Source organism: Melospiza melodia, chromosome 1 (genome assembly GCF_035770615.1).
Source record: "Melospiza melodia melodia isolate bMelMel2 chromosome 1, bMelMel2.pri, whole genome shotgun sequence".
NCBI lineage: Eukaryota > Metazoa > Chordata > Aves > Passeriformes > Passerellidae > Melospiza > Melospiza melodia.
In genome coordinates, this window is record NC_086194.1 from 174,706,696 (window position 1) to 174,734,667 (window position 27,972).

At 52.8% G+C, this 27,972-nt stretch overlaps 1 protein-coding gene across 4 annotated transcripts; it reads left to right on the forward strand.

Annotated features, from left to right (window-relative positions):
* The first annotated feature begins 607 nt into the window (after window positions 1–607).
* FAM83H (family with sequence similarity 83 member H) lies at window positions 608–27,911 on the forward strand. Of its 4 annotated transcripts, XM_063175842.1 has the most exons (8): window positions 608–728; window positions 1,285–1,398; window positions 2,177–2,359; window positions 4,885–4,968; window positions 20,547–21,007; window positions 22,346–22,510; window positions 22,826–22,950; window positions 25,046–27,911. In XM_063175842.1, the coding sequence occupies exons 3-8, from the start codon at window positions 2,272–2,274 to the stop codon at window positions 27,690–27,692; spliced, it is 3,570 nt and encodes a 1,189-aa protein (XP_063031912.1). In that variant the 5' UTR covers window positions 608–728; window positions 1,285–1,398; window positions 2,177–2,271; the 3' UTR covers window positions 27,693–27,911. The 4 variants fall into 4 exon arrangements, with proteins under 4 accessions (XP_063031912.1, XP_063031921.1, XP_063031929.1 ...); XM_063175851.1 differs by lacking the exon at window positions 4,885–4,968; XM_063175859.1 differs by lacking the exons at window positions 608–728; window positions 1,285–1,398; window positions 2,177–2,359; window positions 4,885–4,968 and adding an exon at window positions 6,315–6,540.
* Window positions 27,912–27,972: the final 61 nt, after the last annotated feature.

Sequence of the window (27,972 nt, forward strand, 5' to 3'; positions counted from 1 at the left end):
GCTGCTTCTGGAGAGCAGCAGCGACGGCAGGAGAGGAACTCCTCTGGTAGCTGCTCTGGTCCTGCCAGGTGCAGTTTTTGTTAATTCTGCGCTTTCAGCCACCCTCAGTGACACCCGGAGCACCGAGAGCCCTGCAGGCCCTGCACGGCACCGCTCCCACCGCCGGGCCCTGGGCAGGTCCGCTCCCGGATCGGGCCCTCCTGTCCCGGTGCCTCCCGTCTCAGTGCGCACCGCCCGTGAGCCGCAGCTCCCCGGGGACAGAGAGGCACCGGCGGGGATGGGATGGGCCGGGACGGGATGGGGCCAGGCCGGGAGCAGCGGCGGTACCGGCGGGAATGGGATGAACCGGACCGGCACCCAGAGCGGCGGTACCGGCGGGGCCGGGCCGAGACCCAGAGCGGCGGTACCGGCGGGGCCGGACCGGGATCCAGAGCGGCGGTACCGGCGGGGACGGGATGGGCAGGGCAGGGCCGGGCCGGGAGCAGCGGCAGCGCGGCCCTGCCCCCTGGCGCCGTCACGTGACGCTACGCGCTGACGCTCCCCGGTGACGCCGCAGTGACGCAATCGCGACGCGACAGCGGCGGGCCCGGACCGACCCAGGCCGAACCCAGGCCAGGCCCAAGCCGAGCCCGGGCCGAGCGGAGCCCGGGAGAGGATCCCGGAGCGGGGATTGAATGGCTCTGGGACGGAGCGGCTCAGGGCCCGTGCTGCGCACCGCCTGTGAAAAGGTGCAGCTCTGTGCCTGCAGAAACTATTGAACTGCAGCTGTGGTGACTCCTCATTGATTTAATAACCCTAAACCAGCAATTAAATCATTTAAATCAGGAGCCGCTGTGCTGTGAGGCTGTTTCTCCTCAGGGAGGACGGAGCAGGCACACAGTGAGTGCCTGGCCGTCTTTGTCCTCTCTGCGCTCCCGCAGCAGCGTGGGTGAGGCACGGAGTCACAGAGGGCTGGGCTGGGCTGAGCTGAGCTGGGCTGAGCTGAGCTGGGCTGAGCTGAGTTGGGCTGAGCTGAGCTGGGCTGAGCTGAGCTGGGCTGAGCTGAGCTGAGCTGAGCTGGGCTGAGCTGAGCTGAGCTGGGCTGGGCTGAGCTGACCTGAGCTGGGCTGAGCTGGGCTGGGCTGAGCTGAGTTGAGTTGAGTTGGGCTGAGCTGAGCTGGGCTGGGCTGGGCTGACAGGACCCCGGGTGCCATCGAGCTCCCTGGAGAGCCCATCCCAGCGCTGAGCCACCCTCTGGGGGCACAGCCTTTCTCTGCTATCCAGCCTAACCCTCGCCTGACACAGCTGCAGCCATTCCCTGGTGACCGCAGAGATCCGTGTCTGCACCTCGCCCCTCAGAAGGAAGGTTCAAACTGCCACCAGTCTGGAATTGAAATGTGTCTCCCGTGCCAGTGCAAGGTGAGCTCTGGCTCTGGATATCCTTGTTCCTGAGGGGGAGTGGGTCTGGCCCAGCCAAGCAGTCTGGATTTTCTCTTACTCAGGTCATAGTGAATGTTCTGAATCCCCTGTCTGCACGGGGGACCCTCCAGTGGGGTTGTGGTTAGGGCCAGGTGACCTGATCCCAGGGACTTCCCTTCCTTAGGGCAAGGATCCTTCCTGGGCTTTCCCCAAAGGAAAGGACAGCCATCAGGGAAACCACAAAACAGCAAACCCTCACAACAGCTTCCTGTCCTGGTGCCCAAACAGTGCTGCTGTGTAAATACAACACTGATTCTTCGCAGATTATTCCTCATCAGCCCCTTTAATTGAAGGCAGTTTTCTTTAAAAAGGTGAACAACTAACAGTGAAACTGTGCAAGACCACATTTCTGTTCCCACGCCCAGAGTTCCATGCAGATGTTGGTCCTGCTTGCTGGAATAATGTGGGATTTCTCCACATTAAAAACGTCACTGTGAAGGGCTAGAGGGGGATGACTCGTGCAACCACTGAAGAGACTTTTCCAATTCTGTCAGCCCAGGGGGTGGGAATTGCACCGGGGAGCTGTGAGATGAGTGACCAAGCCTGCGGTCACTGCAGAACTATCAGCTCAGTGCTCAGTGCCAGTCAGTGCCTGGGACTCCTGAAACTGGGCTGGCATGAAAACAGGCAGATCACGTTAAACAGCTCCAGAGCAGACAGATAAAGGGCAAAAGCAGAGCTGCACTTAACCCAGATAATCTGATATGTACACATGCAGAGCCTGAGAGATCAAACCCAGAGTGGCAGCTGGGATGAGTCACCCGTGGGGAGTCAAGGGCAAGATTCACCATCTTCTGCACTATCAGAGAGCCCATGGATCTGCACTGCTGGAGGAGCGGCTCTGCAATGAGGCCCTGCTCTCCAGATTACCCTGTGTGTGCTCGTGGTGCCTCTGGGGCAGGTAATGTGTCTGTTCCTCACATCCTGGCAGTGATCACAGCAGGCCAGCAGCTCACTGGTGGATGGAGCCAGGGGCTGTGTGCTAATCACAGGATCATGGAATGTTTTGGGTGGGAAGGGACCTCAAAGCCCATCTAATCCCACCCCTGCCATGGCAGGGACACCTTCCCCTGTCCCAGGCTGCTCCCAGCCCCGCCCAGCCTGGCTTTGGGCACTGCCAGGGATCCACAGCTGCTCTGGGCACCCTGTGCCAGGGTTTCACACCCTCACAGGGAACAATTCCTAATTCCCAGTGTCCCATCCAGCCTGGCTTTGGGCACTGCCAGGGATCCAGGGACAGCCACAGCTGCTCTGGGCACCCTGTGCCAGGGCCTCACACCCTCACAGGGCAGAACTTCCTCCCAGTATCCCAGCTAAACCTACCAGAAGCCAAGCTCCCATCAGGTCAGATTTCCAGGATTTCAGTTTTAAAATCAGAATCATTACGGTCACAATAGACCTGTGGGAGCACCGAGACCAAGCACCAGCCCAGCACCACCACCATGTTCACCCCTAGCCCACGTGCTTGAGTGCCATATCCCCACGTGTGGGGATATTCTTGGAACAGTTCTGTGGCACCTGAGGACACAAACTTGTGCAATCTCCTCTTGATCAGTGCTGAGAGCCCTCACAGTGCTCCGGTTCAGGCTGTTGCCAAAACCAAGGGCTGGAGCAGTACCCCAGCATGACCTGCCCGACACACGTGGGCTGTGTTGGTTCCTAGGGAGAACGGTGCTCAGAGCTCTCCCTGCTGCTGCTCCCCTGCTCAGGGTGTTCTCCTGCTCCTGCCCCCTTGCTCAGGGTGTTCTCCCACCTGTTCAGTGTGTTCTCCCTGCTCAGGGTGTCTCCCTGCTGCCCCCCTGCTCAGGGTGTTCCCTGCCTGCTCTGCTGTCTCTGAGAGCTGCAGTCCCAGTGGAAGCAGCTACCACAATCTGAAATTAGGTCTCACCTCATTGCACACACTTTATTTTACCCCGTGTGGTTAATGCAGACATCGTCAATCTGGGACACGAGTGTGCCTTGCTTGAAGGCCGTTGGCAGAGGGAGCCTGGTGAGACACTGGTGACAAACAGTAATTACCCAGCTTGGATTACTGCACTAATCCAGTGTAACAATGCAAACACGTTGTAATTCATGCAAACCAAACAAACACCGCTTACACACATTGCATTTACAGGGAAAGAAGGTTCTCTAAAATAACCAATATTATCTTGGAAATAATGCAAGGAAATAAACACAACCAACATTCAGAATAGAAAAGCAGCAAAACTTTATTACTAATTCCCAAGTGGAAGGATGAGGCCTCTTTATTCCATTAGGAATAGCTTTAAAATCAGCAATTCCAGGTAATATTTACTCTGGAGTGCAAAAGAAATTGTCTCAGGAGAAGTCAAACCTACTCCAATAAAATGTTGGTGACGTGTTTGTGTATACAGCAGTAGTGAAACTGAAAGTAAAAGCATCCTGTTTGATATTCAGATTTGAAAGTTAGTTTTGAAAAGATGGAACACAAAAGGTTCACCAATATCCTTTTAAGTGATTTGGAAAAGAGAAAATGAGAGGTTTAAAATGTTTTCTGTTTAATAGTGAGAAGACTGAAAAGTGATAATTGTATCTACATTACTGAGAAATACTTTACTCAAATACAGGCTATGAGACTTAATGAAGTAGATTAAACTGGTGTGAGATAAAGGCTGAAACAAGAGTGTAGGGTTATCCCACAAGCTCTGGGAAGGCCAGTGTGTTTTCACTGGGATTTAATAACATCTCAGAATAACTCACACAGGTCCTTGCGGGCTGATAGAATCTAAAAGCCAAAGTTCACAAAGATTCCAAGTTCCTTTACAGGTAATTCCAGACTCTTACTGCAAGTCATTGTTATTTAAGGATAAAAGGTTTGTAAAGCCACACACTGAAACCTTGCAGAAAAACTAATGAAACAGTTTAAACCTGACTGGGTTTTCACCGATTCATATTTCAGTATCACACAGGGAAAAGCTCCAAACTCATGCTGAAACTGGCTTTCCTTACAGGCAGGATTGGTTCAGCTCGTTCAGAATCACAGGGACACTGCTTATCCAATCTCAGTGTCTCTGTGAGATACCAGACAGATGGTGTAGCTCCCCTGTATCCAGAGGGGTTCAGCTGCAGTTCATCTTTTTAGCCTGGAAGGTCTGAATTGCCCCCATGTACATAGTGGCACCATTCCAAGGTCTCTGGGGTGGCTGGTACTGATAGAGCCACCTCTGTCACCAGCTGTCACCAGTGTTCAGTCTGATAGGTCCTGCCTTAAATGGCCATATCAAAACCATGACACTACCAGCAGTGCCATCATTTTGGGGCCTCAAAACAGATCCTTTGCAGTTTCCTGATGACAGAAGAGGGATTATAGCAAAGATGTAAACACGACATTCCATTAGAGAGCAGAAGTGTTCTGTTCCACAGAAGAGAAGCTAAGCAGTTGATGAATTGTTACCTTGATTCCAGTGCCTGAAGGGGCTCCAAGAGATCTGGACTTTAGACAAGGGCCCGCAGTGAAGGACAGAGGGGAATGGCTTCCCACTGCCAGAGGTGAGTTTAGTTGGGATGTTGGGAAGGAATCCTTCCCTGTAAGGGTGGTGAGGCCCTGGCACAGGTGCCCAGAGAAGCTGCGGCTGCCCCTGGATCCCTGGCAGTGCCCAGGGCCAGGTTGGACAGGGCTTGGAGCAGCCTGGGACAGTGGGAGGTGTCCATGGCAGGGAGGTGGAACTGGATGAGGTGTAAGGTCCCTTCAACCCAAACCATTCCATGATTCAATGATCACTGAGTCCAGCTGCTCCCCAGCACTCCCAGGACCAGCACCAGCCCATGTCCCCAGTGCCACATCCACTCCACTGTTCAGTCTCCTCAGGGATGGGGACTGGGCAGCTTTGCCAGGGCTGGACAGCCCTTTCCAGAAGGAACATTCCAAATATCCCACCTAAACCTCTTCTGGTGCAGCTTGAGGCCATGACCTCTCATACAGTCATTTATTAACTGGAAGCAGAGCCTGACCCCCGCCTGGCTCTGCCCTCCTGTAATGGAGCTGTAGAGAGCAAGCAGGTCCCTCCTGACCCCCTTTTGTCCAGGCTGAGCCCCCCGGCTCCCTCAGCCCGGTGCTGCAGACTCTCCCGCAGCTCTGTTCCCTCCTTGGACACTGCTGCAGCCCCTCAGAGGAGCCAGAGCCTGTCGCCGCCCCGCAGACACCCCGGCCGTGCCCGGCCCTCGGTTCCTCCCTCACGGCAGACCCCCCGCCCCGCCTGAGTCACCGCCGGCCCGGCCCTCACGGCGGCGGCGGCCGGGCGGGACGAGCTGGGACATGAAAGGTGGAACAGGCGCTGCCACGCCCGGGGCTGCGGGGAATCTCGCTTAACCCTTCCCTGCCCGCGGAGCCCCGGCCGCGGGAGCGGGCACGGTGATGGGGGGAGACGGGAGGCCGCGGCTGTCCCCTCAGAGCCCCTTCCACGGCACCCCCGAGGACACGGGGGACAGGGCGCTGCCCCGGGCCCCTCCTGTTCCGTGGTGCCACTGCCCAGGAGCTGCTGCTCGTCTGTCCCCAGCACGCCTAGAGCACCACATGTGCCCGAGGAGCCCAAATCCCCCTTCCTGGGAGCCGCAGGGCCACGACCGCGGGGACCAGCGCCCAGGGGCCCTGCCCGGGGCTGGGGGCCGAGGGCTGGGGTCCGTGCCACGGGCCGGGGCTGGGCTGGGGTCCGTGCCACGGGCCGGGACAGCACCGGGGCTGCGGCGAGCCCTGCCCCGCTGCCAGTGCCGAGCTGGTCTGACAGGCTCGGGGCAGACGGAAGGGAGAGGCCTCCGGCGGCTCAGGAATGCGCAGCCCTTATCTCTGGCTCCCTGCGCGCCTGGGGAGGGAACAGCTCTCCGGAGTTTGCCTTTCTCTCGCTGTTACTCACCCCCGCTCTGCCCTGGGTGGAGCCTCGCTCGCCTGGCTCCCAGGTGAATCAGGTTGCAGGCACGTCCAAGTGAGCAGACAGTGACCCACCACCTGCCCCAGCTCACCTGGGACGGTAGAGAAGGGTGGAGACCTCGTGGGTACCTGCATGGCCGCCTGAGCCAGAGAGCAACCCACTGCCTACCCACCAGCTGGCCGGCTTCCCTGGTAAGGTAGGAGAAGGGCACGTACCTCCTGGGGTACCTGTGTGGCTGCCTGAGGTGGAGGGCAAGGCCTGGGGAGGGCCTGTCCTGCTCCTCTGCCCAGTGCCTGGCATCTGGGACAGGGAATTCCACAGGCAATCCATGGGCAGGAGGCTGCTGCTTCTATGTGGGAAGGCTCCAGTGGCAGGAGCTCCCAGATACGCCATGATGAAGGGAAGGGAGAGAGACAGAAGGAGATGAGAGAGGCAAGGGGGGCAAGAGAATGTCCCAGTGCTGGCAGCAGGGTCTGGGGATGGGAAAGGAATGGACCCAGAACATCCCAGTACAGGCAGCAGGGACTGGAGATGGGAAAGGAATGGACCCAGAACGTCCCAGTACAGGCAGCAGGGACTGGGGATGGGAAAGGAATGGACCCTGAACATCCCAGTACAGGCAGCACGGACTGGGGATGGTAAAGGAATGGACCCTGAACGTCCCAGTACAGGCAGCAGGGACTGGAGATGGTGAGGGAAGGGACCTGGAATGTCCCAGCTGTGTTGGGGATGGCAAGGGAAGGGACCCTTCTGTCCTCAGGTCAAAATTGCTTATCAAACACTTTATACAATTGTGTCTGTTCCCCTTTGAGAAATCCCTCAGGAGCGGATATTCCCAAACTCAGCTTCATTCTTTGGGAAGAGTCTTGCAGCCTGACTGAGCTCTCCATAACAAAGCCCAGGCCGCTCTCCTGTTTGGACCAGGGACTCTGTAGGGATGTATGGTCAGGAGATTGGGACAGAGGGGATGTGCTGTGAGGGCTGAGGTCTGCGAGGGGCTGGGAAGCAGCTCCCGAGGCCCCTGCATTCCACACACAGGGGTTGGGTGTGCTCTGAGTGCTGACACGGCCCACGAGCCCTGGCACAGCCGTGCACGTACGGGCAGGAGCAGGGACAGATGCCTGTGGACAGGCGCACACGGGCTGGCACTTGCTGAGTTTTCCATAGGTGTGAGCCTGACAGACCTCAGGACTGGTGTGTGAGGACAGGAAGGGGATGGGTCTGTGTTGTTCACTCTAAGTTGGCCAGGGTCAATAGGGGTCAATTGTGGATCTTGCCTGGCCTCAGGATTGGGTTCTCCATCTAGAACAGTTAGAAAGGGAAGAGGCACCTGTGAAGGAACAGAAATACTGATCACATCCTTCTGCTGCTGAAAACATCTAATTTGTGGAAGCTGCAATAAGCTCAGCTGCAAGAGAGGCCAAAATAGGTCAGTAGTAGCAAACTACCCCAACCTGGAGCAGTGACAGTGGCAGCCGTGCTGAGCACCCGTTCCCATTCCCTGTGCAAATGTTCTCCCTGGATCAGGAGGCAGGAGAGCACAGTGAGTCCCAACCCCATTAGATGGACACATGGGAGCTGCATTTTAGGGAAAGTTGTTTTCGTTTTGGTCTCACTCCTCTTTACCCAAGGGACTTTATAGTTGCATTTGAGGTGTAAAAAGAGAGTTGGATTTGCTGTGACCTGGCAATAGGAGTATTCTGAGGGGGGAAAAAGGTCTTGCTCTTCATATGCTTTAGGGGAAATTGCATGGCAAAGGAAAAAGTTGTTGTTCCCCTGTTCCTGGAAGGTTCAAGGCTGGGATGGGGCTGGGAGCAACCTGGTCTATTGGAAGGTGTTTCTGCCCATGGCAGGGGGCTGAAACAAGATGGGTTTGAAGGTCCTTTCCAGCTCTAACCTGTCTAATCCAACTCTAATCAGTCTCTGATTCTGAGGTTCTGTAAGTGTGGAAATGTCTGTGTGCTCGTGTCAGAGCAGGCTGTGGCTCAGGACAGACTTACTCATGTTCTAGACATAATTTTTCTGGCAACCAAAACTTTCCAGGCAATGGAAATTCACCTCCAAACCCTGCAGGATTGGAATTCTTTGCATTTTACGGTTACATGGGACATGTCTGGAGTGCTTATCAGGCCCCATGTGCTGGATTTTCGTAGTCTTACTGAGGAAGAGGAGATTGATGACTGCATTTCTAAAATCAGTGTGTGGGGGAAGTAAAAGTCAAGGGCAGCACGTGGTTCTCCCCCAAATTAGGCCTTACACTGATTGTCCTTTTTTTTAAGTCCTCCATTTTAGACTTCCTTATGCTTGCTACCTTTTGAATAAAAAGCCAGGGGAAGGGATTGGCTGCAGGATAGTGAATGTGACACGAGCATTGCTGTCGTAGATGTGGCACTGGGACATGGGTTAGTGGTGGCCTTGGCAGTGCTGGGAGAGCCCTTGGACTCGAGGGTCTCAGGTGGCTTTTCCAATCCAAAGGATTCCGTGATCATTCAGATAATCTCCTCAGAGACTTTTGCCTGCAGGATGACATTTCATTTCCAGCTGCTGTAAACATCAGGTTTTGTGCTGCTGCTCCCCACAGCTCAGATTTCCCTGTCCACTCTGTACCCTTGCTGCATGGGACAGTTAAGGCTGACAGGTTCACGTGCTGCCACTGTGGGACACGCTGACAGGTGTCTCAGCAACCACTTCACAAAGAAAATTACAACATGTAATTCTTCCGCCGCTTTTCCCTTCCTCTGGCCTGCAGAAAGATCCCCTGGATATCCCGAATGTCTGGCCACTTTCTGATTCTCCAGCAAAGAATGTTCTGTGGGATCCCTTGCCCTAGTAGGCAGAGATGAGTGAGAGTCCAGTGGGTTTTGGAGGTGCAGACCAGGCACCAGTTCTGCTCTGCCAGTGCCTGCAGCATTCAGGGCATTCACTGCTCACCTGAGACACAGAAAGTGTTCTTGGAGCCTTTTATCAGGGTCAGCTGCCACAGGTATGAACACAGACAGTGCAGCTGCCATCTCTGGAAACTCAGTGAACAGTTGATTAATTGAAGCAATTTCTCATCTGATGGCCAAAACTTCTGCAGTGAAACTCCCAGCAGCAGGCAGAGGTGCTGTCTGTTTTCTAATGATGACTGAGATCCATCTAAGACCATCCAGAGTGAAGAATGGGGTGGCATTCTCTCAGATGATTAACATGGAGTGAACAGCTGTTCAGATGACCAAAGGAGAAGGTCTGGGAGCATTATATGGCATTGTAACAGGAATAACAAATTCGACCAGAAATTCTGACAGTGACCCAGGCTTTGAGCCTACTGCCTGAAGAGGACACTGAGAAGGAGAACATGGTAAGACTCAGCAGGAAATGCAGAGAGAAGAATGGAAAGTGAAAAGATAAGAATTAGGACTTGGCTGAGGCAGTTGTAGCTAAAAAAGTGCCTAGTGGAGGTTATTTGCTGTATTTCCCTGTCCTGTTGTGAGGAATGTGAGAAGAGCAGTTCATGGGAAGGTGTCCAGCATCCAGTATCATGCAGCCATGGAATGGTTTGGGTTGGAAGGGACCTTCAAGACCATCTCCTCCAACCCTCTTCCATGGGCACCTTACACCAGCCCAGGGTTCTCCTACCCCCTTCCAGCCTGGCCTTGGGCACTTCCAGGGATGGGGAATCATCCACAGCTTCTCTGGGCAGCTTCCTCTTTGCCCCAGCTCTTGAACAATTCCATGCTCTGACCAAAGTAGGAAATTGTGGGCTACACTTCAGAACTAGAGATCCTGCACCCCTGTAAGACTGGCAGGATCCTTTTCAGGAGAAGCCCAACCCTCGGAACAGAAAGTGAGAAGCAGCTTCTGGAGAGGACGAGCATGTCCTGCTGTTCATACAGGTTCTTCCTCTGCAGCAAGATCAGAAGGCACTGGCTAGTCCTTCCATCACACAGTGCAGAATTAAAAACCCCACACCTTGAACCATCTTCGAGGAGACAGGTCTCTTCCCAGATCATTTACCAAGTACAACATTTTCTTGAGAGCAAGCTAACACTTTCCATGTCTCATTGTCACCATGTCTGCTCCAGTCATTTTCCCTCAGGCATTGCTGTCCTCTCCTAAACCCAACCCTCCCAGAACATCAGCACTTTGTTTGCATAGGATCTTTCCTAATTTTTTTTTGAGGCCAAATATTTTTTTTTTAATAATTGATTTGTGAACTTTGTTTATAGAGCCATTTTGGAAACATGAATTCTTTTCACAGCCCACCCTAAGAGATGTCAGCGATGACATTGAATGTGGTGTACAGGCCAGGTGAGGCCCATCACAGGGATCAAAATGCCTTGATTCGTTTCTTGCCCATAGTTCAGAAGCCCTTTGAGTGTTTATAGCACAGAGGGGTTTGTGGCTGGCTGTGCAGAGTGTGGCTAAAGAACAGACTGTCTGTGCTGCCTTTCTCTTCTTGCTGCTGTCTAGGGCAGTGAGAAGTGAGGTGGTTGAGCCCAGGATTGTCTGTACTTGCAGGTAAGGGGTCTGGGGAACAGCTTGGCTCTTTGCAGACTCTGGGATCCAGCCCTGCTTCCTCGCAGGCAGCTCCTCCTGGGTGCTCCAGGCAGCCTGGGCAGCTGGGAGTGTCCCAAAGCAGCGGAGCAGGTCCAGCCAGGGAGGGATCACCTGAGCGAGGCAGCCTGGGAACTGGCTGTGCAGGCAGAACACGTAACAACAAGCACTGCAGTCAGCACGGGGATGGAGCCAGCCCCAGGTGCTGAGGCATCAGCAGGGCTGGCACCAGGCACCGCAGATGAGAGACAAAGGCAGCACTGAGCCGGTTCCCTTTGGCTTAGGCTGGGCAAACACGGTCCAGCGCCCTTGATTCACACCTGGCACAAAGGCTCTGGAGAAAGGCACGTCCTTTTATTTATTTATTTTAATCTGTAGGGCTTTGTGGTGATCACAGCGTGTCTGAATCTGTGATTTCCTGCTGCTCTGTTAGGGAAAAAACAGTAAAAGCCTGTTGAAATGGAACATAATATGGACAGGCACCAAATGCTGCCCACGTCAACAGGTCTGTGCTTTTCCCAGTTTCTGCTGCTATAATGAATCCAGAGGCAAAGGGACAGTTTTTACCTCCAGCTTCATCTGCCAGCCACTTTTCCTTACATTAAATATTCCACGTGGTTGAGTGTTTTTCAGTGTGGAGGAATCTGCAGGCTGTGATCACATCTGACTCTTCCCTTTATTAGGAGGCTCTGACAGCTTTTGGGGATCTCAAAACCGAATGTGTGTGGCAGGAATCACAGCCAGTAAAGTCACTCCCGTTTATAGCAGTGGGAACAGAGGCAGATCTCAGGCCAAGCTGAAGGGAGATTTCCCTTGGAGACCCCTCCCCACCCCTGCCTTGATCAGAGGATGGGGATGGCTGAGACTGCCTTCTCCTTCCTCTCCACCTGCTCCTCTCCTCCTGATGGCTTTTTGGCCGTGGAGGGGAGTGACTCCACTGGGACTCCCCGTGCACCGCTGCAGCAGCAGTGCAGTGCAGTGCAGTGTCTGATGCAGCAGCAGCAGCAGTGCAGTGTCTGACGCAGCAGCAGCAGTGCGGTGTTTGATGCAGCTGCAGCAGTGCAGTGTCTGACGCAGCAGCAGCAGTGCAGTGTTTGATGCAGCAGCAGCAGTGCAGTGTCTGATGCAGCAGCAGCAGTGCAGTGTCTGATGCAGCAGCAGTGCAGTGTTTGAGGCAGCAGCAGCAGTGCTGTGTCTGACGCAGCAGCAGCAGTGCAGTGTCTGATGCAGCAGCAGCAACAGTGCAGTGTTTGAGGCAGCAGCAGCAGAAGTGCAGTATCTGACGCAGCAGTTGCAGCAGCAGCAGTGCAATGTCTGACACAGAAGCAGCAGCAGCAGCAGTGCAGTGTTTGATGCAGCCACAGCAGCAGTGTGCAGTGTCTGACGCAGCAGTTGCAGCAGCAGCAGCAACAGTGCAGTGTCTGAGGCGGCAGCAGCAGCAGTGCAGTGTTTGAGGCAGCAGCAGCAGCAGTGCAGTGTCTGACACACAGCAGCAGTGCAGGGTCTGACACGGCAGCAGCAGTGCAGTGTCTGATGCAGCAGTTGCAGCAGCAGCAGTGCAGGGTCTGACACGGCAGCAGCAGCAGCAGCAGTGCAGTGTTTGATGCAGCCGCAGCAGTAGTGTGCAGTGTCTGACACAGCAGTTGCAGCAGCAGCAGTTGCAGCAGCAGCAGCAGAGCAGTGTTTGAGGCAGCAGCAACAGTGCAGTGTCTGACACGGCAGCAGCAGTGCAGGGTCTGACACGGCAGCAGCAGCAGTGCAATGTTTGATGCAGCAGTTGCAGCAGCAGCAGTGCAGCGCCTTTGCACAGCCCAGCAGACGGGCGGAGCAGACCTGGATCCTGCTCCTCCTCAGCCCATTCCAGGGCCTTCATCTCCCACTTTTTGGGTTTCCAACAAGCTGTTTCGTGCTCTCCTTGATCCGCTGCCCCCAAGCATGGGAGGGGTTGCTGCACACGGCCACAGAGGAGCTGCCTTCAGTTCTCCTGCAGCTTCCCCTGCCAAGCCAGCCACGGGCCCAGAGTGCCAGCAGTGCTCACACCTCCTTCCTTCCTTCTGTGGGCTCCCTGTGCAGGGCCAGGAGTTTGGCTTGCTGGCTCCTGTGTGTCCCCTCCAGCTCGGGAGATTCTGTGGTTCCTCCCACACCCTTCTGTGTACCTGTCCGTGCTCTTGCTTGTCCCAGCCATGGCATTAGGAGAAGGATTTATTGGGGAGAAACTGAATTTTGCAGGTTTGGTTCCAAAGGTTCTGATCATGACTGGTGATACTTCCAAATTTATGGACATAATTTCATAGAATGGTCACTTAGGATAGCAGAGAAGTGCATGAAATGCCAAATAATGGTAACAGACTTCTAGAATGTCTGAAGAAGTAACACTGTGACACATAACTGTGTGGGCTGGAATCGTGCTGCTCTGGAGCCAGGCTGGGACAGCTGGGGCTGTTCAGCCTGGAGAAGAGAAAGCCCTGGGGACACCTCAGAGCCCGTTCCAGTGCCTAAAGGGGCTCCAGGAGAGCTGGAGGGGGACTTTGGACACAGGCCTGGAGTGACAGGACAGGAGGGAACGGCTCCCCACTGCCCAAGGACAGGGTTTAGATGGGATATTGGACAGGAATCATGGAATGCTTTGGGTTGGAAGTACCTTACATCTCATCCAGTCCCCCACCCCTGCCATGGGCAGGGACACCTTCCTCTAGCCCAGGGTGCTCCAAACCCCATCCAGGCTGGCTTTGGACACTGCCAGGGACAGGGCAGCCTGTGCCAGGGCTCACCACTCTCACAGGGAGGAGAGTGTCCCCAATATCTGACTCATCCTCCTGTCAAAGCTGCCTCCCATCCTCTGGTAAATTCTGGTATAGAGCGCTGACAGTTCCAAGCAGGATCTTGGTAGGATGGATTGTGTGACAGGGTAAGGGAGAATCTCGGAGTTAAAACAGTTGAGGTCTGAGCACTGAGGCTTTAGCAGGATGATTTGTTAATGTCTGGAAGAAAAATTAAGAGAGTATTTGGCCAAACGTGAGCATGTCTGTTAGAAGATGAATCCTATCCCATATTTCTGGGATATTATCTGTAAGGGGGTGCAGATAGGCACATTGTACATATGTGTTTGGTCACTGATCCTGGAGGAGAAATCCTGGTTCTGACACCTCTGGGTTTTGGGACATTCCAGGTGCCTTTGGGCATCCAAAGCTCCCACAGCCTCCTCAGCAGCGGCTGGAGGCCAGGCCAGGCACCTTGGGGCATCCCAGGTGACACGGAGAGCCTGTGTGTGAGCACCTCAATTGCTGCCCTGGCCATGCCTTGTTTGCACTTTATTTATGTGACTTTCCCAAGGCCTAAGGGCTCGGTGATGGGGAGAGGCAGATTTCCCCCTTGCTGCCTAATTTACCTTCTGGAATTTTTCTTTCCTTGAAGCACCAGGGGCTTGGCTGCAGCATCAGTAGGGATGTTGTCCAGTTGTCTGAAGAATGTCTTGGGTCCTGTATTGGTGTTTTCTGCTCAAAACATCCAGCTTTAAACAATTGCTGGAGTTTTTTCCCAGGTCATATTGTCAGGATGTAGCAGGATTCCTTTCCTTTCCTGTATGATGCTGGGGCAGTTCTCTCCCACTCTCCCAGGGAAGCTTTTCCCAGTGAAATTGTGGCTGTTGAAGGTGAGGAGGACATTGGTGATGTGCTTGAGCTCTCCTCTGCCCTTCTGGAGGTGCACTGCAGGGTTTTTGGGCTAGGGGACCTCAGGGCCTTAGTTTTCCAGTATTGTCCTGGGAATGGAAGGAGGGATGTTCAGGGTTCCCTCTGGCTGAACTCATCTCACAGCTGCAGGTGCTGGCTTGGCATGAGCTCCTCTCCTCCTGTACCCACTGCAGTTCAGTGCCTGAGCTGTACCTGCACACAGAATATCTTGTTACTCATTATAAAGAAATACTTTGTTACCCATTATAAAGACCCCCAAGCAAATTGCCACACATTATTCTTTTTAGCATTCCCATTTCTCCCTCAAATCCTCATTACTCATGTCAGAAGATTTGGTAAACTGGGACCAGCAATTAAAAAAAATGAAATTCCTAATTAAATAAAAAAACCCAAGCATGTAAGTAAGTAAAATTCTCTATCAATCAGTACTTACAGGCTGAAAATCTACATTTGGGGTATTTTCAGTTTATGGATCAGTTCCTTTGACAGTTTTGATGGTTCAGAATTCCAGAAATACAACAATTGTCTTTTTCTGGAGGGAAAGAAGCTGCAGAAAATAGATTTGCAGGTAAAGTTCAAGCAGGGAGCCAACCCCTGCTTGGAGTCACAGAATCACAGAGTGGGCTGAGTTGGAAGGCGCCACACATCAATCCCAGGTGCTGGCCTGCACAGGGTCACCCCAGGAGTCCCACCCTGTGCCCCAGAGCGTTGTCCAAATGCTTGAACTCTGCCAGGGAACCTGTTCCAGGGCCCAGCCACCCTCTGGGGGAAAAACCTTGTTTTAATTTCCAGCCTCGCCCTCCCCTGCTGCAGCTGCAGCTGCTCCCTCGGCTCCTGACACTGCTACCCCAGAGGAGATCGGTGTCTGCTCCTCCTCTCTTGAGGAGATTGTGGGGTGCTCTGAGGTCTCCCCTCAGGCTCCTGCAGGTGGTTTTAGGTGCCCCTGATCTAAGAGAATCCAGCCATCTCTCTATCAGGGGAGAAGAGAGCTGGTAACTCCAATAACTGATGTGTGTCCATAACTCTGATGTGTGTCCAGGCTCCTGTCCCTCTGAGGGGAAACCTGCCCTTGTGCTCCCTGAGCTCTGGTTAAAAGGAACCAAGGCTTAAAGCATGGAATGCCCTACAATGCAATACACAGTTCTGGAGTAAAAAAAGAGCAGGGAAATGTGGCACAGTGAGTAATTCATCTCCTGTTTCCTGAGGCATGTGAACTGCTCCTCCACCAAATCCAGCCTTGCACTGGGATAATGCACACACTTGGAATGGAGCAAGACTAGTTGAGAGAAGTGAAAAGACAGGAGTTTAAAAGCCAGTTCTGTCTCAGAAACCTCCCTCTGGCACACAAATAATCAGCCAGCAGTGGCATGTGATTGGTTACATCTGATTTGGAGAGGAATTGCTTTCCAAATAGTGGAGGGTTTGATCCAGAAGTGGAGAACTGGCCTGGGAGTCAGCAGCTTTATGACACCAAATCTGACCCAGGGCCTCAGAGCTCTGCCAGTGCAAACAGGTCATCCCAGGGGCTGGAACAGAGCAAAACAAAATTGTAAAAATCCATGAACTAAGTGCAGAATCCATCTGAAGTCAGCAAGATGAGCTGTAGCAGGAGAAATTTTATTTATTCCTTGACCTGAACTCACATCCACCAAAGTGACAAAAGGTTACAAACATCCTTTGGAGTTCCAGGTACTTTCTTCCCTTCTGCTTTACCTGACAGGGAAGGATTTTGGAAGATAAATGAAATATCCAGAATTTAGTGTGTTTGTGTATATATATATATTTGTGTGTGTATATAGCTATTTATTTTTTTACATACTTACTTATATGTATAAACCAGCTTTTTTCATGCAAACTGAGAATTCATCAACATGGTGTTGTTCTTGATGCAACCCAGGGAATTAAAGGATGCCAACAATTAATGGCATCATGGGAGCACGAGATGGTTTGGGTTGGGACTCCTCTTGTTCCATGCTCTACAAGGGCACCTTCCACCAGACCAGGTGGCTCCAAGCCACGGAATACACAAAGAGCTGGGGCAGACACCTGTGGGGGCACAAACACAACTTCTGGGTTTTATTTCACAGTTATGAGCCATGGGTCTTTTCCAGGCCCCTTTCAGACATCCCCTGCAGGCTCCCCCTGATCCTCCAGGCCTGCAGCCCTCCCTCACTGCTGGGTTCAGTGACACCAGGACACCCCCAGCTCCCTGTCAATGTTCAGTGACACCAGGACACCCCCAGCTCCCTGTCCATGTTCAGTGACACCAGGACACCCCCAGCTCTGTGTCCATGTTCAGTGGTACCAGGACACCCCCAGCTCCCTGTCCATGTTCAGTGACACCAGGACACCCCCAGCTCTGTGTCCATGTTCAGTGACACCAGGACACCCCCAGCTCCCTGTCCATGTTCAGTGACACCAGGAGACCCCCAGCTCCCTGTCCATGTTCAGTGGTACCAGGACACCCCCAGCTCTGTGTCCATGTTCATTGACACCAGGACACCCCCAGCCTTGTGTCCATGTTCAGTGACACCAGGACACCCCCAGCTCTGTGTCCATGTTCAGTGGTACCAGGACACCCCCAGCCTTGTGTCCATGTTCAGTGGTACCAGGACACCCCCAGCTCTGTGTCCATGTTCAGTGACACCAGGACACCCCCAGCTCCGTGTCCATGTTCAGTGACACCAGGACACCCCCAGCTCCCTGTCCATGTTCAGTGACACCAGGACACCCCCAGCTCCGTGTCCATGTTCAGTGACACCAGGACACCCCCAGCTCCCTGTCCATGTTCAGTGACACCAGGACACCCCCAGCTCCCTGTCCATGTTCAGTGGTACCAGGACACCCCCAGCTCCCTGTCCATGTTCAGTGATACCAGGACACCCCCAGCTCTGTGTCCATGTTCATTGACACCAGGACACCCCCAGCTCTGTGTCCATGTTCAGTGACACCAGGACACCCCCAGCTCTGTGTCCATGTTCAGTGGTACCAGGACACCCCCAGCCTTGTGTCCATGTTCAGTGACACCAGGACACCCCCAGCTCCGTGTCCATGTTCAGTGATACCAGGACACCCCCAGCTCCGTGTCCATGTTCAGTGGTACCAGGACACCCCCAGCTCCCTGTCCATGTTCAGTGACACCAGGACAACCCCAGCTCTGTGTCCAGTGACACCAGGACACCCCCAGCCTTGTGTCCATGTTCAGTGGTACCAGGACACCCCCAGCTCTGTGTCCATGTTCAGTGACACCAGGACACCCCCAGCTCCCTGTCCATGTTCAGTGACACCAGGACACCCCCAGCTCTGTGTCCATGTTCTGTGACACCAGGACACCCCCAGCTCCCTGTCCATGTTCAGTGACACCAGGACACCCCCAGCTCCGTGTCCATGTTCAGTGGTACCAGGACACCCCCAGCCTTGTGTCCATGTTCAGTGGTACCAGGACACCCCCAGCTCTGTGTCCATGTTCAGTGGTACCAGGACACCCCCAGCCTTGTGTCCATGTTCAGTGGTACCAGGACACCCCCAGCTCCCTGTCCATGTTCAGTGGTACCAGGACACCCCCAGCTCCCTGTCCATGTTCAGTGACACCAGGACACCCCCAGCTCTGTGTCCATGTTCAGTGGTACCAGGACACCCCCAGCTCTGTGTCCATGTTCTCCCAGTGTCTCAGGGAAGCCCACGAGGAGTAGTTTGCTTTCACATCCAATTTACCTCTTCACTTGATGCCATTTTCCCTGCTTATTCACAAATGTGCTCATCTTGGGGAGCTCAGGTGGCTACAAACACTGGGAGCAGAGCCTGACCCCCACCTGGCTGCACCCTGCTGCCAGGGAGCTGCAGAGCAATGAGAGCTCCCCCAGATCAGCCCAGCTGAGCACAGGGGGTTCCTGGTGTCCCTCTGAACCTGCCAGGTTCACCTTCTGTCCTTTGGGTCCTTGTGCTGGCAGCAGAGATGTCCTGGGCACAGTTTGTGGATGTCTCCTCTAGACTGAGGAATCAGAGTTCAGGCATAAGCCTCCCCATTTGGGAGTTGAGGAATAAAATATCTGTAACAGCTGTGCGTTCCTCCTGAACCTGTGTAGTGCTGCTGTTTGCTGTGGTCCTGCCCAGTAACAGTCAGCATTGCTTGGTGCTTATTTAAAGCTCAGTCTTCTCCCTCTTCATTTATAACTGTAGTGAAATAATTATATTAATCAGTATAAAATTGCTTTGCCACTTCACCAGCATGACCTTTCCTCTGCTGTTTTGATTGCCCAGCAGTACCAGAGGGTTCTTCTGGCAGTTCTTCCTTTTGAGGCTGCACTTGGTCCTTTGTCTCTCCCGCTCCCATCTCTGAGCAGTGTGAGCAGTTTGCTGTGGGACCTCTGTCCCCTTCCTGGGTAATGTATGAATGAGTTGGATATGGTGTTCTTCTGTCCAAGATTGTTGGCATGTGGGAGCAAGTCCTTAAAATGACACTGCTGAAACAGTTAAAAGCAGGAACACAGGTGACTTGAGCATCCTAAAATCACAGAATCCCAGGATGGTCTGGGTGGAAACGGGCCTTAAAGCCCATTTTGTTCCACACCCCTGCAATGGGCAGGGGCACCTTCCACCAGAGATACACACTGCAGTGCTCTGTACTTCTCCTCTTACACAGAGAAAATAAGAAAGAATTAGAGAGGAAAGATAAATGCAGACAATTCAGACTGCATAGGCAGCTGCACGTCAGAACTGTAGAGATGAGTATCTGTTGCAGTACCTCACACATGGAGCTGTTGGATTTTCTTACCCTTACATTAAGACTATAATTTTTCCTGTTGTATCACGCAGCTTTACCAGGGGTTCCAGTTTAGAGCAGGAGCAATTTGTGGGAGGTTGAGGCAGGAGTAACGCAGCACCGCTGTGTGCTGGGCAGGTGGTCGGGTAAGAACTCAAAACTGGTTTATCTTACAGATCCTGATGAGTGATAGTGGGAGTGTGAGGTTTGATCTCCCAGTCCCCGGCAATCCCTCCCGTTTTGGGAGCAGATGTGTTGGATGGACAGCAGCCTCCCTCACCTCCTGTGCTCACTCAGTAACACCACCCAGCAGGAGTCACTCACTCTTTGGGCATCAGGAGGAAATCTCTGCTGGCACCTCAGTGCTGGAGTGCAGGAAAAGAACATTCCAGCACTGACATTAGTTCAGAGTCTAAAGCCAAAGTGCTTGGAGCGTTTTGTGGATCAGTCAGATATTACTGTTGTGGCACAACAAACTTTTCTGTCAAAAACGGGTTAAAATCAGATTTTTCTATAGTCTCAAATAATTATCCCCTATAGACAATTACCAAATATTGCTTGTGAGGCCCTTTCAGCTGTGTTTTTTCTTAACATGAGGAGACTGAAGAAGTGATCACATGCCTTGTTTTTTATTTCTTCATTCATCTCATGGAGGCTCCTCTGCCTTCTGGCTGTGTTACACCAGCAGGACACCCTGCACCACCTGCTTTGTTCATGTGCTGAGGTGGTGATAACCCAATCTGTGAGGGTACAGAGGGTGTCCTTGTGTTCAGGCAGGTGCTTTTGGTTTAGGGCCACATTACACATAGTAAATAACTTCTGTAGCATTTGGAAATTAATTTTAATGGGGTGTAGATAATAACCACCTGGAGCTTTGCTCTTGACTTTCAAACAAACAATAGATTGAAGCTTAGCAACCAGCAGCCTAAAAGAGAAAGTTGATCATTCTGTTGGATGCATTGGCCTTGCTTATCCCAGGGCTGCCTGGCTGATTGTTCCATATTTTGGCCCAAAACAGTTAACTCTGTGAAGGTAATGGTTAAGTGACTCACACCTCTGCCTAATTTTAGTCTCCCGTGCCTTTGAATTGAACTTTCTCCAGCATTGCTCCATGTTGTTTTAATCTCTGCCTGTGCTCCCTGCGGAGGATGTGTTGGACGCGTTGCTGTCATGACACTGCCGCGTCTCAGGGATGTTTCTGTTTCCCTCCAGCTCTCCCTCCCCCGATGGCTCGTCGATCCCAAAGCTCCTCCCAGGGGGACAACCCCCTGGACCCCAACTACCTTCCCCCCCACTACAAGGAGTACTACCGCCTGGCCCTGGATGTGCTCACGGAGGAGGGCAAGGAGAGCTACCAGCGCTTCCTGGCCGAGGAGAACGCCCCGGATTTCCTCTGTGCCTCCGAGGTGGAGCACATCATCCAGAACCTGCAGAAGCCCCAGTATGCCAACCAGGAGGGCAGCACGGACACGGCGGGGGACAACGACATGGACGGCTCCTCCGGGACTTACTGGCCCATGAACTCAGACCTGGCCGTGCCTGAGCTGGATCTGGGCTGGCCCATGGTCTTTGGCTTCAGGGGAACGGAGGTGACCACGCTGGTGCAGCCGCCCCCGCCAGACAACCCCAGCATCAAGGAGGAGGCTCGCAGGATGATCCGGGCAGCTCAGCAGGTGAGTCAGGGAGAGCCCGGCCAGAGCAGAGCTAAAACCACACCTGTGCCAGAGAAGCATCCGGAGGAGAATCATAGTGCAGTGGTTTGGGTTAAAGCTCATCCAGTTCCACCCCCCTGCCATGGGGATGGACACCTTCCACTAGCCCAGCTTGCTCCAAGCCCTGTCCAACCTGCTCTTGGACACTTTCAGGAATGGGACAGCCAGAGCTGCCCAGGGCACGCTGTACCAGGGCCTGATCACAGGGAACAATTTCTTCCCAATATCTCATCCAACTCTGCCCTCTGGCAGTGTAAAGCCACTCCCCTTGTTTTGTCACTCCAGGCCCTTGTCCAAAGTTCCTCCTGAGCTCTCAGAGCCACTTTAGGCACTGGAAGGGGCTGTAAGGTTTTCCTGGAGCCTTCTCTTCTCCAGGCTGAGGAACATCAGGTCCTCTGCTAAGTCCCTGAACTCTGCTTTCAGAACCTGACAGAGGAGCAGGGTGATCCAAATCCAGCACTGACTGCATCAAAGCTTGTCTCTGCTCTGCTGTCATGGCACCATGTCCTAGGCCTTGCTAAAACACACCAAGAGTTCACAGAATCCCAAAACATTAGAGATTGGAAGGGGCCTCTAGAGCTGGTCCTGTGCACTCCCCCACTCAGAGGAGGTCACTTAGAGAGGGTCACTCAGGATGTGTCCTTGAGCGTCTCCAAAGGTGGAGACTAAACCTTTCTGGACAGCCTGTTCCATGCTGATGGTCTCCTTGCAGTCCCAGAGGCTTTTCTGTAACTGATCTGTAATTTCCTGTGTTTCAGTCTGTCCTTGTCCTCCCACTGGGCACCACTGAGAAGAGTTTTCTCCTTCCTTACACCCTTCAAGTATTTCCATCACCCATCAAGTATTTGCACTCAGGGAGCTGGGAAGGACAGGAAGGTGAAGCTGTGAAGCTGCTTTCCATAAAATCAGCACATGGATTCAGCTGAGAATGGCTGCCTGAATGCTGGCCAGGAAGTTACCCAAAAATGGCACGGGGATGTTGGAGTGGAGGGACCAGCTCCACACACCATCCAGTGTGATTACTGGCCAAAAAATTGATGGAATTATTGGATTGATGAGTCGGGAAGCACACAGGGAGGTTTCCCCTCACCTGCATACACAGTACATGCACATTCCTGGGCAGAAATTCTCCTTCCAGTTTGGGGCCCACAGTGCTTAAGGGGACCTTTAATTGGGATGTTTCTTCTTTGAGAAGGAAGCTGAGCTGGGGACAGTGCAGCTGCGGGGTGTGAGAAGCTGGGATACACGGTGGGTCAGGGCAGCACAGGGGCTCATGAGTCCTTCTGCACCCCTTGCCAGGTGGTGGCCATCGTGATGGACGTTTTCACCGACGTGGATCTGCTGTTTGAGGTGCTGGATGCTGCTTCTCGCCGGGTGCCTGTCTACATCCTGCTGGATGAAATGAACTCCCAGCTCTTCCTCGACACAGCTGCCAAGTGCAGAGTCAACCTCAACTACGTGGAGGTGAGCACAGACCTGCCCTACCTGATGGGTGTCCTGAGGGGGTGTGTCCTGCACACAGAGGGCCAGTATGGCAGGAAACGCCTGACAAGGGGCAGAACCTGGTGAAAGATGAGGTGAAGAAAGTGAGGAGAGCTGGCACGACACGGGCTGAGGGCTGGAGAAGTGCTGAGAAAGGGGTTTGTACATGGCTGTGTGCAGGCAGAACCACTGGAGCTGGATAACCCCAGTGGGGCTGGATGGGTTAAAGGAGGCAGGGAAGGAGGGCAGGGGAGGGAATGAGGGTCCTATCTGAGTCTGTGCCTTCCTGGTTTGCAGTTCCTGAGGGTGAGGACGGTGTCTGGCCCAACCTACTACTGCCGCACGGGGATGTCCTTCAAGGGGCACCTGAAGGAGAAGTTCCTGCTGGTGGACTGCATGGTGGTGCTGAGTGGCAACTACAGGTGAGGAGCCCTGTCCAGCTCACAGAGAGACACTCAGGGGCTTTGTGCACGGGGCTGGCTGCAGAGGAGCTCAGCTCCCATCCGATCCCCAGGGACAATTTGCCATAGCATGAGGAGTGCAAGATTTGCATCTTAGCCTGGACCAAATGAACTTGGACCTCCACTCACAGAATCATCAAATCACAGCATGGTTTGTGTGAGAAGGGACCTGAAAGCTCATCTTGTTCCACCCCCACATGGGCAGGGACACCTTCCACTGTCCCAGGCTGCTCCCAGCCCCATCCAGCCTGGCCTGGGACACTTCCAGGGATGGGAGCTTTTCTGGGCAGCAGAGAGGTGGGTGGTTTTAGTGGGGGTGGTTTTAGTTAGGATTGAGAGCAGCCATGAACACATTACCATCCTTTTGGGAATAACAATCTTACCAGCTAAAACATTAATTTCTGGCAGAATAAATGTTTTTAGTGAGTTGCAGTAGAAGAATTTCTCCTTCACATATTAAAAGGGTGATGGGGAAACACCTGTCATGCTCTGAGAATGTAATCATAGAATCACAGAATGGTTTGGGTTGGACAGACCCTAAAGCTTATATGGTTTCTCCCCGCGCTGTTGGCAGGGAAACTTCTAGGCCAGGTTGATCCAAGCCTACCATAAGTCGCTTCTCATGGTGGAGGTTAAGCAAATAGAATTAGGGGTATTTAAAACCACAGTATATGAAGAAAAAATGGTAGAAATCTGATTAAAGTGCACATTCCATGACAGTAAGATTTCACTTTGGTTTTTTTCCCTGATATTTGAAAAGAGTTACTCACATTTGATGCTGTACCAAACAACTAACTGTTCCGATTGGATCATTTCTTGTTTATGAGAGCATCCAGTAAATTGTTCAGGACTGCTTCTGCCACACTCCCATGTGCTTTGGGCTTTCCAATATTGTATCATTCCTGAAGTAGGAAGTTGTGGGAGCATTCAAGGGGAGGCTCACCAAGGCTTGGAGCAGCCTGAGCTAGTGGAAGGTGTCTCTGCACATGGCAGGGGGGTGAAACAAGGTGTGATGGTCCCTTCCAACCCAAACCTGTCTGGGATTCTGAGAGACTGGCTGGTGAATTGGTAAAGCAGCGTTCTGGCACTGCCACATGGATATCAGGGACACAAGATTTGTTCACTGAGGAAGGACACTGAGTAGCAATTTTTTGGGAAAAATACTCCATTTTGCAGTGGAGGTAGATACACCAACTGAAGAAGGCCTTGAGCACAGACAACCCAAACCAAACTTCCTTCACATAAGGAATTAAAAAATCTGTGGGGGAAAAAAAAGACAGCAATTATAAGGGTTTTGGTTAAGCCCAGCAGGCAGCCAAGCCTCACAAAGGTCCCTCATCATTCCCAGCAGGATGTGGTAGAGAACTGTGAAGGTGGGAACACTCCTGGGTTGTGATACAGTTTTAACAGCTGCGTCAAACCTGCAGACACAGGCAGGGCAAAGTAAGAGATCCTTCCCTGCTTCCCATCGCTCAGCAGACGGGGAAAAAAACAGAGCTTGACCTGGGAAGATGAACGCCATAACAATGAACATCTTCCTCCCCCATTTCCAGCCCAGCTCCTCTGTTCAGTCCCCTCAAACTGTGTGGGTGGAAGGGCTGTGCCACCCCAGGAGTAAGACCTTGGGTTTGTGTTTTCGGAGGTTCTTGTCAGCACATCTCCCAGCCTCTGGGGTGCCCCTGACCGGTGTCACCTGCCAGGTGCTGAGGGGACACACTGACTGTTGTCCAGGTCATTACTGACAGTGCTAAAAACAGGAACACGTGCTTCACACAAGGACTATCATCAGCTCACTCTGGGTGACATGACTGACTGGCTTTTTAGAACAGAAATCATTTACTGCTTTGTAAAATTCTCTGCAAAGAAGTGATCCCAAATCAATCAAGCTGTTAGGTTTGGGAACAGTCATGTGTAACACAGCTGCAAGGGAATTGTCTGCCTTTATTTTGCCCTATTTCTGCCCAAACAGAAAATTTAGAATTTGCTTCAGGTGGGCAAATGTTTCAATAAAAACAGGTACAGCTGAGTTACTCCATCGCTTCTGTTCTCTCTTCAGTTTCATGTGGTCCTTTGAGAAGATTCACAGGAGCATTGCCCACATCTTCCAGGGTGAGCTGGTGGCCAGCTTTGATGAAGAATTCCGCATCTTGTTTGCACAGTCGGAGCCTCTGGTTCCTCCAGCCAACGTCCTGGCAAAGGCAGAGAACACGTTTGCCCTGGCTCCCTTTGGCAATAACATGCCCTTCTTCCCCAAGAAAGGGCCCTTGATGTTCCAGAGGGACGAGAGCCTCTTCCCCTCCTTCATGGACAGGGTGGATCCCGACAGGTACTTCCTGTCCAATTTCCGGCGGGACGACATGCTGCGGCACACCGTGGAGGGGTCGGCCATGCGGATGTACAAAAAGGTGGAAATGGAGAATTCCCAGATGGATCCCGTCAGGGGCTTCCTCCGTTCCAAGCAGCTGGAGCTGGACGCTTTTAAGAGACACAGTTTTGCAGAAGGAACGTTTGAAAATTTTGCTTCTGCCAAGCAGTACACCCGGCAGATGTTCATGAACAACATGGACGAGTTCAAAATCCAATCCAGTCATTTCCAGAAGGACCAGTTCTACCAGTACCAGTTTGAACAACCCCATCTTCCTGGCAGACCTCAGGGATTCTTTGAGAGGATTCGAGGGGGGAGGCCGGGATTCAATGAGCTGGAAGACTATGGAGACGGACCCCGATACCCTGAACTGGAGCCCAGTTATTCACAGGAGGGTTTCCCCCTGCGGCTGGACTACGTGCCCTCCAATTCTTCCAGGGAGGTGAGACACGGCTCCGACCAGCTGAACCCCGCGGGCAATGGCCCCATGGGAATGATGCTACGGAGGCAGAACATCGGACAGAAATTCATTTGCCAGACTTCTCCCACGCAGAAGCAGAGCCTGGAGCAGCGCCTGTTCCTGCAGGACAAGGATGAAGAGCAGGATGATGACAAGAGCACGCAGGAAAACAGAACGGGCTTGCGGAACTGGAGGATTTCCTCGTACCTCAGCGCGTACCAGTCGGAACCAGAGGAGGGGCTCCCGATGCCGATGGAGTCCGAGGCGTACAACGATGCTCTGGGGGATCCCCTCACAAAGCACCCCACTGACCTCGTCCCAGCCTTCAAACCCCCCACGCCCTTCAGCAGCAAACTGGGAATTGACAGTGCCAAGGAATCTGCAGATTCTGATAGAGCAGGTGAAGAAACCTCCATCATGAAACCAGATGCCTTCAGGTCCAGGATAAATCCCTTGATCCAGAGGAGCTCCAGGCTCAGGTCCTCTCTGATTTTCAGTGCTGCCAAATTAGATCAGCCCAACACCACAATAGAAAAGGTGCAGATGATCCAAAAAGAGCAAATGTCCAGTGAGTTAACAAAGGACAATGAAACCATCAAGACGGCTGCCTCCTCCAAAGTGGCTGAGCTGCTGGAGAAGTACAAAGCTGTGGGCAAGGACATGGAACGGGGCACGGTCACCCACACCAAAGCTGTTTCGGGTTACCTACAGGAGGAATCTCAGAATACGGAGAAGAAATGTACCAAATCTGTGCAGTATAAGATTCTGGAGAGCAGGGTGCTGGACTCCAAAGACTCCTGCAGTACTTACAAGATGCATGGAGATTTGGACAGAGCATTTGGAATGGCCTCATCCACCCCCCAGCTTGGGGACGCGTTGAGTAAAGATCCCCTGGGACATCTTGGCACTAAGGTGGACAAGTTGTCATCCCGGTTTTACCCCATCGAGAACAAACCTCCTCTTCCAGAGAAGGAGAGCCTGATATTTGTAGGAGACACTCAGAAATTGGCTCTCCCAGAGAAGAAGGACAGAGTGACCTTCAGAGAAGACTCTCCAAAATTAGTCAACACAGAAATTAAGAAACCACAGGTGAGGACAAGTACTACATCCTCAGTTCTAGAAAGCCTGTCCAGAAGTCAAGGATCTGACAGTTCTCTCAACAAATCTGAGGAAGACTGTTCAAAACAAGAGCAAAATCCCATGGAGTTTTTAAGAAAAGGGTCACTACGGCTGAAGCAGTTTTTGAACCCAAAAGGTGAAAAGAAATTGGAGGAGGAACCTGCTTCTGAGAGTGGGAAATGTGACAAGCAGGCAGTGGTGCTCAAACGATCATCCATAGGGGACTGCCAGGAAGCAATGGAGGAAGAAAAACCCCCCAAATTCGCAGCCCCACTGCCCCCCAAGAGCAGCCAGACAACGCAGGGGAGGTTCCCGTCCTCCACAGCCAACATCCTGTACAGCAGCAACCTGCGCGACGACACCAAGGTGATCCTGGAACAGATCTCTGCCAACAGCCAGAAGAACAGAGCCGAGCTGGCCAAGCAGCTGCCGTCCACCAGCAACCCCGACCTCTCCAGGTCCACCACAAGCTTGGAAAGAAAAGGGGAAAAGGAGAAAAGCTGCAACATCCACAGGTCGGAGAGCTTTGGGAGCCAGAAGCGGAACCTGCAGCGGCAGCCGTCGGAGGACAGAGACACCCTCCTCAAGAAGATGGAGAACATGAGGAAGGAGAAGCGAGTCTACAGCAGGTTTGAGGTGTTCTGCAAGAAGGACGAGCACACGAGTCCCAGTGAAGAGGAATATGACACAGATGCCAAAGACAAGAAAATGGGAAAATTCATGCCCAAAATCCTGGGGACCTTCAAGACCAAAAAATGATCCTAGAAATCCTATTTAATTCCATTTAATCACTGACTGTCACAGGGAAACGAGGAAGAAGCTTGTCTATGATGGCTGCAAACCCCAACGGCAATGCTCTTCTTCATTAGTGAGCAGAAATGTATCCAGCGTGAGCCTCCCACGGCACAGTTTGCTCAAAAGTCAGGTGGTATCAAACCTTATCACAGTATGTTCCAAATAAAACAATTAAAATGCCAATGTGCTTAAAAAACAAGTCTCTGTTACTGTCCAAACTAAGTGATAGTCTCTGTTAAACCCG

Excerpts from the sequence above, each read along its gene's own strand:
- FAM83H (XM_063175842.1), top strand. The coding sequence starts at position 2,272 with ATGGATCTGCACTGCTGGAGGAGCGGCTCTGCAATGAGGCCCTGCTCT. Across the intron at positions 2,360-4,884 it reads TCGTGGTGCCTCTGGGGCAG|TGCCTGAAGGGGCTCCAAGA; the intron begins GTAATGTGTCTG and ends CCTTGATTCCAG. Across the intron at positions 21,008-22,345 it reads TGATCCGGGCAGCTCAGCAG|GTGGTGGCCATCGTGATGGA; the intron begins GTGAGTCAGGGA and ends ACCCCTTGCCAG.